The sequence below is a fragment of the Bos grunniens genome, chromosome 16 (assembly GCF_055505025.1).
Source record: "Bos grunniens cultivar Pamir isolate PY7600 chromosome 16, Bosgru_T2T1.0, whole genome shotgun sequence".
In the NCBI taxonomy this organism is placed as follows: Eukaryota; Metazoa; Chordata; class Mammalia; order Artiodactyla; family Bovidae; genus Bos; species Bos grunniens.
In genome coordinates, this window is record NC_141180.1 from 39,757,296 (window position 1) to 39,774,056 (window position 16,761).

The following is a 16,761-nucleotide window of genomic DNA, read 5'->3' on the forward strand; positions in this document are numbered from 1 at the left end:
TCTTGAAGCAGATGCCAATTTCTAAGTAGTCTAGGAGAAGCTAAGCAAAAAACAGCAGTCAAGAGGCTAACTAAATAGATCTTTTAGCAGTTTTATGGTGCTGGGGAGATTAAAAGTGGAGGGATGGAATTGGTTTTCAGTTGAGACTGCTGAAGGACTATACCAAACCTTATAAAGATGGAAACAGACCAAGATTATCTTTACTGTTGTTGTTCAGTTGCTCAGTCGTATCTTTGCGACCCCATGGACTGCAGCATGCCAGGTTTCCCTGTCCTTCACCATCTTTACAAAGACTGAAAGCCAGCCTTGAAAACACCAGTTGGATTAACCCCCTTTAACTGCCTTGTTGTTCAGTTGCTAAGTCATGCCCTGCTCTTTGCAACCTCATGGACTGCAGCACACCAGGCTTCCCTGTTCTTCACTATCTCCTGGAGTTTGCTTAAGCTCATGTCCATTGAGTCAGTGATGCCACCTAACCATCTCATCCTTTAATTGCCTGCCAAAGCTAAAGACTCATTTAAAATCTACACATCTTTATACAAAAAGCATTCAGTCACAAGTTACCAGGCCTACCAAGAGGAAAAATAGACACTAGAAACAGATAAATCAGATGTTGACATAATTAGACACATGATTTAAAATATTAATAATTATAAATGTGTTCAAGACACATTGGACAAAATATCATCAAATTAAATATAGCAGTGTATAAGAAGAAAAATACAGGTGACCCTTGAATTACATGGGTTTGATCTACATAGGCCAATAATATACTGATTTTTCCCAATCAATACAGCACTACACGATCATGGTTGGTCAAGTCTGTGGTTGTAAAACTGTGGATGTGGAAAGCTGACTATAAAGCTGTATGAGGCTTTTTGACTGTGTAGGGGATTGGCAGTCTTAACCCCCACATAATTCAAGGACTCATTGTATGAATATATTATAAGCAAGTCATATTTATTCCAGGAGTATAAGTTAATCCATCTGCCAATGCAGGGGATGCAAGAAATGCTAGTTGGATCCCTGGGTCAGGAAGATTCTTTAGAGGAGAAAATGGCAATCCACTCCAGTATTCTTGCCAGAAGAATCCTATGGACAGAGGAGCCTGGTGGGCTACAGTCCATGGGGTCACAAAGAATTGGACATGATTGAGCAACTGAGCACATGTGCTCACAAGTTAACATTTCCAAATAAATCATGTCATTCACCACAGCAGCAAAATGAAAGAATTAAAAAAATGGGCATATCTCAATAGTTGCACCAAAATCTTTTGACAAAATTCAGCATCCATTTATGAGAAGTCAGCAAGCAAAAAGTAGACAGGAACTGCCTTGATCTGACAATGTGTCTCCATGAGAAATCTACCCCAAATATACTCAGTGGTGGTCTGTTGAAAGCAAAAAGGGATGGCTATTATCCCCACTTCTGTTCACTGTTTTGCTAGAAATTCTAGCCAGCAAGATAAATAAATAATAGGTACAAACACTGGACAGGAAAATGTAAACTTTATTATTTGTAGAGAACATGATTACCTAGAAAATCTAAAACAATGTACAACTAAGTTATGAGAATGGATAAGTAAATTTAACAAGGTCCCTGAAGAAATTGTCAATTGTATTTCTAGTCAGCAGCAATTAAAAAGAAAAGGAAAATTTGAAGGATGCTTTTACAACACCATTTAAGAAAACATCAAATACAATATCATCTATTAACTGTGGAATGAATCAGGCCAAAACTGAGTAGTTTGAAACAACCATTTTATTTGTTCTCAACTCTGTGAGTCAGCAATTTGGACCGGACTTAGCTAGGTGCTGTGTTTGCTGGGCTCACCTGTAGTTATTGATGTAACTGCAGTCACCTGCCAGTCAACTGAGACCAAACAGTGTAAGGTGACCTTACGACCATGTCAGGCGCTTGTTGTTGGCTGTCAACAGAACCCCCTTCCACGTGGTCTCTGGTTTTCAAGGAAGCTAGACTTGGCCTCCTCAGATCGTGGAAACATCAAAATGGATGAAGGAGATGCTCCAAGATTTCTTGAGGCCAAAGCTCAGAGATTGCTCAGTGTTACTTAGGTGGCATTTTATTGTTTAAAGTAAATTATAAGGTCAATGCAGATTCAGGTGAAGGGGAAATAGACTTCATTAATGGTAGAAGATGCAAAGAATTTGTGGCCATTTTTACTGTACCACTTGATGCCTAGGAATAAATCCAACAGTGTATACAAGACCTCTGCACAGAAAGCAATGAAATATTACTGAGAAAAATTTTTTAAATGAATAGATAAAGGGATGTACCTCATTAATACACTGGAAGATTGAATATTGTAAAGTTGTCATTTCTCAAATTGATGTATAGATTCAATACAATCATTATGAAAAATCTAGCAATTTTTTTTTTTTGTGGCAGATTGATAGGCTGATTCTGAAATTTACCTGGAAAGTGTAAAATGTAGCCAAAAATTCTGAAGAAAAAAGAACAGAGTTGAAGAGCTTACTATTAGACTTCAAAATTATTATAAAATTACAGTAATTAAGACAGTGTGGTATTGGCAGAAGACAGGGCAAAATGAGAATCCAGAAACAGACATATGAGTACAGTCACTTGACTTATGACAAAATTGCACTGTACCACGATAAGGGCAAGGGTGACCCTTCAATAAATATTATTAAGATGATAAGATACCTCCCTGGAAAGAATGCTTCTTGATCTCTGCTTTCTATATATATATATATATATATATATATATTGTCCTGTTCAAGTAGGTTGTAGATTTGATGTGAAGAGTAAAACAAAATTCTACAAGGAAATATATGCAAATATCTCTGACCTTAGTGTAGATAATTTCTTAACTACCAACATAGAACGTTCCCATCATAAAGGGAAAGATTGTTAAGTTGGATTTCATTAAAACTAAGAATATTTGCTGTCAAAAAGCACCAAAGAGTGGTAAGACAAGTCACGGAATGGGAGAGGATGTTTGCAATGCATTCATGAAACAGACTTGTATATAGAATGTATAAGAAAAACACCTACAAAACTATAAGGAAAAAACAGACAATCCACTGTGCAAATGAGAAAAAGCCTTGAGTAGGCACTTAACAAAAAAGTATATCCACAAGGCTGATGTGTATATTATCAGGTGCTTAATCTCATCCTTGAACAAGAAAATGGGAGTTAGAATCACACAGAGTTAGCATTACACACCCATCAGAACATTGTTTTTTTAAAAAGCTTTCTATACCAAGTGTTGGCGAGGATGTCGCCTAACAGGAAATTTCATAGGCTGCTTCAGGGGAGCCAAACCAGTTCAGCTGCTTTGGAAAACTGTTCGGCAGCATAGGCTAAGGTTGAACATGTATATTCTTTATGACCCAGCAGTTCCACTCCCAGGTAGATATTAAAAAAAAAAAAAAAAAGATGTGTACAAATGTGCCCCAAAAGACACATCCAAGAATGTTCATAAGAGCGCTATTCATAAAAAAAAAGTTGGAAACAGCACAACTGTCCATCAGCAGCAGTGGTTGAATAAATTGTGTTTTATTCACATGTTGGAATAGTGCATAGCACTGACAGTTAGATTTAAACTGCAGCTGTGTGCAACAACCTAGTGACTTGCACAGACTTAACGTTGATGACAGAAGCCACATGCAACCACGTCCATACTGATGATTGCATTCAGGTAAAATTCAAAGCAGGAAAAACTCATCTGTAATGATAGAAGTCAAGACACAGTTGACCTTAGGGAACGAAGGAGTCGTGACCAAGAGTTCACAAGGGGGTGGTTGCTTCCAAGATAGGGATAATAACCACCTTTCTGGTCTAGGTGGTGGTTACTGGGTTGTGTTTCTGTTTAGTCGCTCAGTCGTGTCTGACACTTGGTGACCCCATGGACTGCAGCACACCAGGCTTGCCTGTCCATCACCAACTCCCGGAGCTTGCTCAAACTCATGTCCGTTGAGTCAATGATGCCTTCTGTCTTGTCCTCTGTTCCTCTTCTCCTCCTGCCTTCAATCTTTACCAGCATTGGGGTCTTTTTAATGAGTCAGCGCTTTGCATCAGGTGGCCAAAGTATTGGAGCTTCAGCTTCAGCATCAGTCCTTCTAATGAATATTCAGGATTGATTTCCTTTAGGATTGACTGGTTTGATCTCCTTGCAGTCCATGGGACTCTGAAGAGTCTTCTCCAACACCACAACTCAAAAGCATAAATTCTTTGGTGTTCAGCCTTCTTTATGGTCCAACTCTCACATCTATACATGACTACTGGGAAAACCATAGATTCGACTATACAGACCTTTGTCAGCAAAGTAACATCTCTGCTTTTTAATACGCTGTTTGGATTTATCATAGCTTTTCTTCCAAGGAGCAAGCGTCTCTTACTTTCATGGCTGCAGTTATCATCTGCAGTGATTTTGGAGTCGAAGAAAATAAAGTCTGTCACTGTGGTTGTGTTTACTTGGAGAAACATCATTGAAACATTCATTTGATGAGTACACCTTTCCATATGAGTGGTATATTTCAGTCAAAAAGTAAAACATGGGACTTCCCTGGAGGTCCAGTGGTTGAGAATCTGCCTTCCAGTACAGGGGGACAAGGATCGATCCTTGGTTGGGAAGCTGGGGTCCCAGATGCCTCATGGCCAAAATACCACAACATAAAATCAATATTGTAATAAATTCAATGAAGACTTTAAAAATGGTCTACATTAAAAAATCTGGAAAAAAAAGAAAGTAAAACATGACAAACATATAGGTCCAAAACAGATCATAAAGAATTATGCTGTGAAGCTAAAGTATTTATTTCTATGTGAATAATATGTTACTTTGAATGATACGTGTGTGTGTGTGTGTGTGTGTGTGTGTGTGTGTGTGTGTATAGTGTGTTTCTTCCTAATGTTTACCTGGAAAATCCTTATTTATGAATATCATAATCTTGACTCCCATTGGAAAGTTGACATGACTTGTAGCTTTCATGGAATCCAGAATTACAGTACCGTGGAAGGCCATCGTATGGCTGAAGTGTGTTGTTGCCTTTCTTCCCTAACTAGGCCCTGAAAAGCACCTTGGGATTTCCATTGATTCGATTTGAAGACGCTGTGATCAATCTGGATCCATTCACTCGAGTGCATCCCTATGAGACCAAGGACTTCATCATCAATGATATCCTCAAACATTTCCAGGAGGTGAGCTTTGGAGTGGTACTCGGTGGCTGGAAGCACGAGCAGAATGCTTCTTTTAGTAGTTTGGGAATTCTGGTTACTGAGACGTTATTGCCAACAGCCCAGCTGAACATTTCAGCCCTGACCATTGTGTTATGGGGTCAGGTCACAGCCCACGAAGTCCACGCACATCATGAAAATACCCAAACAGTGCCTCTGACTTACAAGCTGTTAGTCTTGTTTCTTAGAACTAGTCTCAGGACCTTCCACTAGATCAGTCACAACTCTTACCAAGAGTTTAATTGATGCTTTCATGATAACACAAGACTGTGAACTCTGTTTACCGGGCATGGGCTTACTTTCAACAACCACACCAGTGTTCTTGGAACATATGAGATCCTGCCCTAGAGATGAACTTAAATTTTTTTTTAATCAAGTTTGGCATTTTCCATTTTGCATTTATTATCCTGACTGCAAAGAACAAAATGCAAAGCCAACGCATACATACTCTTCAATGACTAGATAGGTCAAGATCATATCAAACTTATTAGCCATCAGAGGTGAAGTATGTCCTGTTCTTGTTGCCGCCTCTCCCTCTCCCTCTTCCTCTCCCTCCCCCTCCCTCCTTCCTTCCTTCCTTGACCTCGCTCACCAGTGATGTTTCTACTGCACTGTGAGGAGTATGGGGTAGTGGATGTCACTGGACAGTGGAGTCAGGCTGTGGAGGTCCAGGAGGTTGGGGGGTGTGGAGTAGGTCTGAGCTTGCCTGCTCTATGCATACCGCCTGTTCCACAGACTCCGAGGGGCTCCACATCCCTCCCTCACTTTCCTTTTAAAATTCTCTCTGCTGCTTATTGATTTCATATTTATAGAACGATGGAAAGGAGAGTGCGATGTGCATACTAATAAATACTTGTAGAGTCTTTCCTGTTTCATAGCTTTTTTCTTCTAAATGGCTTTGAAGAGTACATATGAGAGTATTGAGGATAACCTCTGGGATGTGTATTGGGAGAGGTTTAGGGTGGAGCTTAGGAAGGGCAGGAGCTCACAGTTGATGAGAAATAAAGAGCAACTGGTGGTGGGAATGGAGGGCAGGACTGATTTATAACCTTTTTGCTTGGGACACTCAACCTGCAGATGTAAAAAGAGGCTGGTCTTTTCTTCTCTCCCTGCTGCATTTGACAGGAACTCCTCAGTCAGGCAGCCCGGATCTTGGGGTCGGTGGACTTCCTTGGCAACCCCATGGGGCTTTTGAATGACGTTTCTGAAGGGGTGACTGGACTGATAAAGTATGGAAACGTTGGGGGCCTTATAAGAAATGTTACCCATGGAGTATCAAATTCTGCTGCCAAGGTAAGCAAATGGAGGTGTGGTTCCACTGGAATCAGCCTCAAGAGTCCTCTCCATTACTGTGGTTCTTTTATAATGAATAGGTTGTGAAAGTTGCATGCACGGCCTGGGCTTCACTGCCCGAATGCCCTGTCTTCCCCTCACCTCCTGTAACCAGGCCCCGGCCCGCCGAGCGCACCTCTGCACTGCCTCTGCTTCCTCCTCTCCGTCCCCACTGCCTCTGTCCATATGCTGGTTGTCTGTTTCCAGGGCCACTGTCATAGCCTCCTGGCCCCGGACTTCACCACAGCTTTCACAGTGCTGCCAGCATGAACTCGCTTCTTATTTTATTTATGTAAGGATTTTTTGATGTGGACCATTTTTAAAGCCTTTATGGAATTTGTTGCAATACTGCTTCTGTTTTGGATTTTTGACCTCGAGGCATGTGGGATCCTAGCTTCCCAATGAGGATCAAACCCTTGCCCCCTGCGTTGCAAGGTGAAGCCTTAAACACTGGACCACCAGGGACATCCTTGAACTCTCTTTTTAAAACATAGTTTGATTGTGCCATTCTTCTGCCTAAAATCTACCAGTTATTCCGCACAGCTCACCGGATAAAATCCAAACTGAGGTACAGCCTTCCAGAGTGAAGCGAGCCTGTAAGTCCCCTGCAGGATGGCAACAATGTGATTCTCCTGTGTCTTGTGCTCTAGTTGGCTTTTTTGTGCATTGGCCTCCTGTTTGGTGGCCATCTTGTTATTCCACAGTTTAATTTTTGGCGGAAGCTGACGTTACATGTGAAGCTGGAAAAGGTGAAGGTAGTTGAAGGTGGTGGGGAGGGGGGTTGCCATTTCATAACATACAAAACGCATCTAAAGACTCTGCTTTCCTCCCCTTCCTGTCAGCTCACCGTAGAGTCCTTTTAGAGACCGTCCTTTTCATGAATGAACGAGCGTTGGGAAAGCACCTGTACTCCCCACTTGTTTACTGTAGTGCGTTGCCGTGGCAAAGTCACAGGCCCATTTGTGTCATGACCATGAGGATGGTGGCTTCAGTGTAGAGAGCCATTCAGGTGCCACATGGGAATTCGTGATTACAAGCAGGGAAGGAGATGGAATTGAACAGCCAACATTTCTGTGTTGCGAAACATTCTTGGTAACAGTGTATGCAAGTTGGAAATTTATTCCTGTTTTCCACACGCTTTCCTAGGGATGATGGTCCTTTAATCAGATCAGTTTCTTCAGTACCAGCAGATCTCTTTTTATTGCGCCTCACAGATTGTTTACAGTTGTTTACAAATTGAAGGCTTGTGGCAGGCCTGCGTGTCCAGCAAGTCTGTCAACACCATTTTTCCAACAGCATCTGCTCACTTTGTGTCTCTGTCACATTTGGTAATTCTTGAAATATTTCAGTCTTCTTCATTATGATTATATTTGTTGTGGTGATAAGTGATCTTTGATGTTAATTTTGCAAAAAGATTATGATTCACTGAAGACTTGGATGGTGGTTAGCATTTTTTAGCAATAAGGTATTTAAAAAATTAAGATAGGTGCCTTATATTTTTAGACACAGTGCTGTCGTGCACTTGATCAACTGCACTGTTGTATAAACATGACTTTATGTTCATTGGGAAATCAAAAAATCTGTGCAACTCACTTTATTGCAATATTTGCTTTATTGTGGTGGTCCAGATCGAAACCCACAGTCTCTCTGAGGTACACCTGTGCTGGACTTAGAGTTAAACCAGAACAAAATGTACTGTTTGACTTGTGGTTCAAAACAGGCAGTACTCTTACTTTTAGAGAAAGGGTGTAATGTAGAGAAGCGAGAGACTTTCTAAATCGTGGTTTAGAAACACACTCAGGGTCAAAGTCTGAATGAGTCTGCACATTCCTGCCTTGAATCGTTGCCTCTGCTTCCCTTGGACCTTCAACCCTGAAGCAACATAAAAGTGGGACAGGTTCCTCAGTGTTCTCTTAGCTACTGAACTGGTTATAAAATTATGCACTTAACATATTTACTTCTGTGCACCTGTAGCTTATATAACTTTGTGCCTCAGCTATACTTCAAAAAAAAAATTTAATGTAAATGCTTAGTTTAAGGATCTTACTTAATTTTTTAAAACTAATTAACATAGGACAGTGTCTTTGTTTTTATACTTAGTTTTTTATTTTTGTTCCCCTGGGCTTTGTTTTCACTTGAAAAATACAAGACACATCATTTATTTAGAGGTCTTCCTTAACCTGGAATATGCCCTGACATTATGGCTTACTGTGAAAATAAAGTTAGGTATGACATTACAAAAATTTTGAAAAACACAGACTGAACAAGAGAAAGGGGTTTTCATTTTGACTCTTTGGTTTGCATCAATGTAAAATCTTTAGACTTTGGTCACCAGGAAACCATTGTGCTGTGCTAAGTTGCTTTAGTCATGTCTGACTCTGTGTGACCATAGCCCATGAGGCTCCTCTGTCCATGGGATTCTCCAGGAAATAATACTGGAGTGGGTTGCCATGCCCTCCTCCACAGGATCTTCCCAACCCAGGGACTGAACCCATTGTCTCTTAATGTCTCCTGCATTGGTAGGTGGGTTCTTTACTACTAGCGCCACCTGGGAAACCATTAATGCCCTTGAAATGAAAACCAGTGTCTTATGGTCTACGGGGGGTGGGTCTCAGGCTCTGGGAGTGGGAGAGCCACACTCCGTTGGGCCAGTTTGGCCATTAGGACCCTCTGGCTACCTTGTGGTTGAGAATGAAGATGTGGGGAATTTGCCCCAACTCTTCTTGCCTGGAGAATCCCAGGGATGGTGGGGCCTGGTGGGCTGCCGCCTATGGGGTCGCACAGAGTCGGACACGACTGAAGCGACTTAGCAGCAGCAGCAGTAGCTCCACAGGTGAGACTGGGTGCCTTTTTCCAGAGTTTTTCTGCAACATCCCCATGGAAAGGGTCGGCCCTTTCTTTAATTCTCTCTCATTCAGGGGCATCTCATTTATCTCCAGGTTCCTCTGTTTCCCCTGGAAAAACTTTTTGAAGCTTGAGGGTCAGAGTAAGAATATAACTTGAGCAGAAGGGAAGGCAGAATACTTCTTGCCTCTGTTCTCACCCCTAAGTCCATCCAAAGGCCTGCGTGGCAGTGTGCCTGTGTTTGCTGGATATCGTGCTTTATCTTGTTGTTGGATTTGCATAAGGGTACTTGAGTGGGAACCCTGCCTCCCAGAGGGTTGGTGTCCTTCTTCATGTTTTTTCTTGCCTTTAGTGAGCTAATCAGAGTGGGCATCACAGACTGCTACTCAGAGGAATAGCTGTGTAATTTATTTTGATACCCCAAACCCTGGATGTGCTATAGCAATTAGTCCACATTATCTATCATGAGAAAGCAAAGAAACTTAAAATTACCACTTCCTTTTGGAAATGGTAGCGTCAAAGACCAGGTCTGTCCGCTGAATGCCCATTCAGGTCATCTGTGATTCTGCATGTATGCAATTTGGCTGCAGATCTCCGTTTTCTTGTAGTTTTGTGGGTTGCAATCAGACCTTTCATGTTGCTTTGGGGGAATGTTTTGTTTGCTTTTCTGTGTATACAAGAAGAGTTTAAGGAAGTGCAAATGACCACAGTAATCAACTGTTGGCCTGTGGGAAGTATTCCTTTAAAGAGTGCTTGAGTTCCAGTGATTAAAGAACGGGGTCAGACAAGGCAGAACTGCACCTCACCAAGCCCCCTCCCACCAGCCCCTCTTGGCTGCAAAGTCCAAAGGGCTTGGTTTAGTCGGCTTTGGATGGAGTGGAATAGCCCCATAAACCTCTTAAAATTAATTATAAATATTGTGTGTGTGTATTTTCTTGGAACAAAGATCTGAAGTTTTTATTGGATTGTCAGAGACTTCATGCCTCTTGAGATCATAAGTCACTATTGCAGACATAGGGTTGAGTGCTGAAGGCACCTAGTAGTCAAAAACCTGGGTTCTGTCCATTCCTGCTTTTAAATAACCTACCTGTCTGTCTCAAGAGATTTTAGTCTTTTGTTTTTGTTTTGTTTAACCTGTAAGAAGGTGTTGGTACTTTGCCTTATCTCCACTGACCCGAGGAGCAAAGGAGATGAAGAGGTAACAACCCTCTCCCTCGAGGTAAAAGGAAAACCATTCTGTCATAAGAACGTAATAGATCTGCAGGTCTTAGTTGTCTGTGGGTAGATATGAATTCTTCACAGAACATTTTTAATCTCCAGTCTATCATGTCCACTTCTGGAATTTCTTATTATATTTTAAACTTTTGTTTACCTTATTTACTGTTAGCATCAAGGAGGTACAACTAGGAGGTAATCTCTGCCTTGTATCCCCTTTATTTCTCTTAGCCTCTTCTTCTGGTCTCCAAACCCCCAGAAATCACCTATGGATTCCAGATCAAAGGTGATATGATTTAGGGTTAGCCACCAAGCTGTGAGCATCTGTCCATGATCCCTTTGCCTGGATCTTGACAAAAGAACTCACACCCTTTGAGTAGAACTCAGAGATCTGATCCTGTTCCTAAGGCCATGACAAGATGGTTACTCCTGGAATCCTTTCTAGGAATATGATTTATTTAAGAAAGGCACAGCATTTCAGATTCTAAAACCTTGTCAGAGGAGCAGGTTTCTCTCTGCAACATGAACGAAAAAAGCATACTTTTCCCTTGTTGGGTGTCATTTGAATATAAGACCCTCTAACCTCTCTGAAAGCCAGAGAATTCACGGCGGGGGGACATCCATTGAACAAATTTCCTCTCTTAGACTCTCATTCCCTTCTCTCTGTAATTATTTTGTGATTATTTTCATTATTTATAGGAAAATTGCATAGTTATTCTTAAATTTTTTTTTTAAGTTCTTTGTAAACTAAGAAAGTCTCAGATGTTAATAGTAGAACAAATGATTCCATTCTCTTTTCTGCCCCTGTAGAAACTCAGTGTTTTCTCTGCACAGCTGTCATCTGGTCTTCCTAAGGGAAGAAAGCCAATAGCATAATTTCTTCCAGCAAAGGAGTGGAGTACTTTTGATCATCATCATCTGCTCTGTCCCACTTTCCATCCCTCTCTTTGTGTCCTCATCAAGGCAATATAAGACGCTCTTCATCTTGGGTACTTTTCTGATCCCAGTAATGTTTTGACTCTACACTCATGTGAATGCAAATACTTTAATAACTTTCTCTGTAAAAACATTAATTTATATATTTTTAATTGGAGGATAATTTCTTTACAATTTTGTGTTGGTTTCTGTCATACATCAACATGAATCAGCCATAGGCATACATATGTCCCCTCCCTCTTGAACCTCCTTCCCACCTCCCACCCCATCCCACCCCGCTAGGTTGTCACAGAGCACTGCGTTGAGCTCCCTGTGTCGTGCAGCAAATCCCCACTGACTATCTGTTTTACATAGCGTGATGTGTATGTTTCAATGCAGCTGTCTCAGTTTGTCCCACCCTCTCCTTCCCCCACTGTGCACACAGACTGCTCTCTATGCCTGCATCTCTGTTGCTACCCTGCAGATAGGTTCATCAGTACCATCTTTCTAGATTCCATGTATATGCGTTAATATAGAATGTTTGTTCTTCTCTTTGTGACTTCTTGTTCAGTCGCTAGTCATGTCTGGCTCTTTGTGACCCCATGGACTGCGGTACACCAGGCTTCCCTGTCCTTCACTGTCTCTCAGAGTTTGCTCAATTCATGTACATTGCGTCAGTGATGCTATATAACCATTTCATCCTCTACTGCCCCCTTCTCTTCTGGCCCTCAGTCTTTCCCAGCATCAGAGTCTTTTCCAATGAGTCAGCTTTTTGCATCAGGTGCCCAGAGTATTGGAGCTTCAGCATCAGTCCTTCCAATGAATATTCAGGGTTGATTTACCTTAGGATGAACTGCTTTGGTCTCTTTTCTGTCCAAGAGACTCTCGAGAGTCTTCTCTGGCACCACAATTCAAAAGCATCCATTCTTCAGCGCTCAGCCTTCTTTATGGTCCAACTGTCACATTTGTCCATGACTACTGGAAAAACCATAGCTTTGACTACATGGACCTTTGTCAGCAAAGTGATGTCTCTGCTTTTTGATACACTGTCTAGGTTTGTCATAGCTTTCCTTTCAAGGAGCAAGTGTCTTTTAATTTCATGGCTGCAGTCACTGTTCACTGTGATTTTGGAGCCTCAGAAGAGAAAATCTGTCACTGCTTCTACTTTTTCCCCTTCTATTTGCCGTGAAGTGATGGGACTTGGTGCCACGGTCTTAGTTTTTTGAATGTTGAGTTTTAAACCAGCTTTTCCACTCTCCTCTTTCACTCTCATCAATAGTTCTTCTTCAGTTAGTTCTTCACTTTCGGCTTTTAGAGTGGTATCATCTGCATATCTGAAGTTGTTGGTATTTCTCCTGGCAATTTTGATTCCAGCTTGTGATTCATCCAGCCCAGCATTTCACATGATGTACTCTGCATGTACTTTCTGACTTACTTCACTCCATAATAGGCTCTAGTTTCATCCACCTCATTAGAACTCACTCAAATGCATTCCTGTTTATGGCTGAGTAATATTCCATTGTATATATGTAACACAACTTCTTTATTCATTCTTCTGTCAATGGACATCTAAGTTGCTTGCATCTCCTTGCTGTTGTAAATAGTGCTGCAGAGAACATTGGGGGTACGTGTGTCTTTTTCAGTTATAGTTTTTGCCTGTTTTTGACTAAGAGTTTTTTCATCAAAGTCAGTTATTGTTCATGGAATTTAAATTTTTGTTCCATATTCACTAAAGGTTAGTTTTACTGATAACTTTTAGAGTTGTGTGATGGGTTTATTTCTCTCTTTGACTTTGGAGCATTTAATTTCTACCAAGCTCAGACTTCCCAGCTCAAATTCTACAGATCTAAATTTTTGTCAAGGAAATATGAAATTTCTCTTAGTTTTAGTTAATAACATTTTATTCTATATAGCTTTAGCCATTGTTTTATTGTTTTAAATCAGTTTTATTTGTTGTGAATTGGATAAAGACCTAATATGTTTCTTGGTACAGGCAGCATTAGTAGGAAAAAGATGCAGGAACAAGGTTGAAACTCCCTGTCTCTTTATGGAGAACATACTCACTCATAAACATTAATTGAACATCTTCTCTTTGTCAGGCCTTCTTCTAGGCTTCTTATATACATTGTCTTGTGTATGTTAAGCTCTATTCTTCAAATCAGGAAACTGAGACTTAAAGAGATTTTTTTCAAGGTCGTGCAACTAAAAATGACAGGAATGATATGAAACCAAGTCCAGCTAATTCTAAAGACCTTGTTTTTTCCCCTGTATGTTGTTTCTCCTTTGTGTGTATGAGGCTTTCTTCCAGGCACTAGAGAGACCATGAAAAATTAATTACTGTTAGTTTTCCACCAGAAGCTTATTACTTGACATCACTTGGTTAGCTTGTAAGATGACCGCTGTCACATCACCTCTGTCATAAGGCAGGCTCTCAGGGAATGGTGCTGGTTGTGGCCATTCTTGGGGCTACCCTGATGGCTCAGTGGTAAAGAATCCGCCTGCCAGTGCAAGCGATTCAAGTTTGATCCCTGGGTTGGGAATATCCCCTGGAGGAGGAAATGGCAGCTGATTCCAGTATTCTTGCCTGGGAAACCTCATGGACAGAGGAGCCTGGCGGACTACAGTCCATGGGGTCGCAAAGAGTCAGACACAACTGAGTGACTAACACGCATGAAGCAAGTAAAGCGGGAAAGAGACAGTGGGAAATTGAGACTGTTTGGATAGTTCAGTGGGAAACCTAGCTAGCACTTTAGATGGTATTTTGTTCTTTGGTCTTTTCTTGGGGTACCGTGTGTGGAGGAGCCACTTCCCTTCTAAGAGAGCCTTTCACTGGCCTTTTGTGCCTACAAAACCAGATCTGGGCACAGCAGTGATCCAGTGGAAACCGGCTTGTGTCCGTGCACCCAGAGATTCTCAGCCAGCCCCTGCCACTAGCCAGCCTTCTATCATATATACTGTGACCTGATTGAGGGCAGAGAAGTCCATCTGCCTTTTGTTTAAGATAAACAGCATTTGTTTGTATTTGTTTTGTAGGCAGTCTATTTATAAGGCTCAACTGAGACTAAGCCACTGTTTATTCAAGGCAAAAGTTTTATCTTTGCACAAAAGAATGTACTAGAGTGCCTGCCTGCATGGATTCTGAAGGGAAAAAGGCAATTTATGACTTGTATCTGTTTTTGTCATTATGTATGACTGCTCCATTTTATAGTTGAGCTGATTATCCCCATAATAGCTTTTCCATGTACCTATAAGCAAGGCAGAGGTGAATGCCTTCTTATAAGCATTGGGGCTTTCGTGTGTTTAAGTTGGCATAAAACTTTAGGTTAAATGAAATTCACTTCAGACAGTGATCTATCCCTTTGAGAATGTAGAGTTTTCTATTTTCAAAACGACTTTGATCCGAAATAAGTCACCCAAGGGATTTCTTTTCCAGCCAAGAGGAGGTGCCTTGAAGTTGTTGTATGTAGAGAAATGACTCAAATTCTTGGCAACAGAGCTTTTGTTTTATTTTCCTCTGATAACCTTGAATACTAAAATGATTCCCTTAGTCTGAGCTCTTTTTGGTTAGAGGCAAATAATTTTAGATGCTGAATGACCCAGCAGTGACCTATCCTAACTTGGTCAAACCTCAAATATTTGTGGGAATTGGAAGTGTGTTGGGCGGGGATGGGCAGGTCTGGTGGAGGCATGAGAATCCCACGAGCGGCCAGAATTCCCAGACCATCCCCACCTGCCCCACTGAGCACCCTTGCGCCTAAAGGAGCCTGGTGAGTGGGGCTTAGCCTTCCTCTTGGTCCACCCTCATCAAGCAGCTCAGCCAGAAGTAGGAGGGAATGACACCACCACTGATGCTCTGTTTTTGAAACAGGAAGATTGGAAGAGTTTAAAACTTGTCTTCATTTCTTGGTCGTAGTTCAGTTAAGAGTCAGGTCGTTAGTTATCTTCTTAGACCAAACATCTCATGTTTCAGAGGAATTCACTCTGTCTTCCAACACTGTAGTCTATGGTGGTGGAAAAGTCTGCTCAGTTGCTGAATTGAAAAGAGAGGAAATATTTGTGGCCCCCAAAGAGTAGTGGTTTTCTACCCTCGTGTAAACATGGTGAGTAAAAGAATAATATGTTCAGGCTTTTCTTAGGTTGACCGGTTACCCCCAGAGAGGTGGTAGTTCATCTCTTTTCTGCATTTCAATCAGTATTTGGCCCCTCTTGAAAAATTGTGACGAACTGAAGATGAGACAAACTATAACCCATTTTTTATATATATAAACACATGACCATAGAACAAATCAAATTCTAATTCTTGGCAGTAAAAATCTGAACACTCACTCCGTTTGGAAGATCCCTTTGGTTTTCTTTCCCTCTTTCTCCCTTGTAATTGTTATGTCTCTCTCCATTTTTGAAGAAAAGTTAAATCAAAGTGTTTTCTTAGGAGAAAGAGAGGATACTTTGGAATGCCATCCTTAAGAGTCAGAAAAGGATGTGGATAATGGAGCCATCATTTATTGGGTGGCTCCAGTATGTCAGGTAAGGAGAGATACTATCTCATTTAATTTTCACATGTACCTTCTAAGAAGGCAGGGTTATCTCTGCTTTACAGATAAGAAAAAGTAAGGTAAAGTCAGTTACCTTAATTAAAGTTTAATAATTAAGGAGCCATAAGTTTTAGGAAAAAGTAATTTGGGAGTCCGCATATTTTTTCTCCACATGATGCAACTTCTCAGATACAACCCTCTACCAAACCCAACCATTGTAGAAGCTAAAACACCAGCAGTCGAAATAGCATTTTAAAGTAAAGCTCAAACAGTTCTCCATTCATTCTCAACTTTTCCCCTCTGTATTGGACTTTGAGATTTTTCAACTGTGATTTCCAGGCTTTCTGAATTAATCTTTACTTAAATTGAGGAATCCCTATTCTCGAGTAAAAGGATTGAAATGGGACAAAAAGATTGAAAGAATTTTCCGTAACCAAACAGAAAGTGACTTAAAAGCATTTGCGGAAGCTGACTTTTACTGTCTGGCACACTCCATGTGCTTCATTTAAGATTTATTCAGATTTAAATAATTCAGTTTACACACATAGGCCTTTCCTCTGATTTGCTTGGAGAGCAGACCTTTAGGCCACCTCAGCGTGTGCTCCAATAGCCAGTTTCCTCTAAATGTACATGTGAAATTGTACTTTTGTTAAGCCATTTACTGAACTTTACTACTATAAGTATTTCTAAACAAGTAGGCTGT

At 41.0% G+C, this 16,761-nt stretch overlaps 1 protein-coding gene across 8 annotated transcripts in view; it reads left to right on the forward strand.

Annotated features, from left to right (window-relative positions):
- VPS13D (vacuolar protein sorting 13 homolog D) overlaps positions 1-16,761 on the forward strand; it is a 275,671-nt gene that overhangs the window by 169,922 nt on the left and 88,988 nt on the right. For all 8 annotated transcript variants that reach the window (XR_015143441.1, XR_015143438.1, XR_015143440.1 and 5 more), the window contains 2 exons: positions 5,050-5,184; positions 6,346-6,513. Coding sequence is in view for 5 of the 8 variants with exons in the window: in XM_086344602.1 (XP_086200728.1) it covers positions 5,050-5,184; positions 6,346-6,513 (303 nt within the window). In the remaining 3 variants the exon portion in view is untranslated. The remainder of the gene's footprint in view (positions 1-5,049; positions 5,185-6,345; positions 6,514-16,761) is intronic.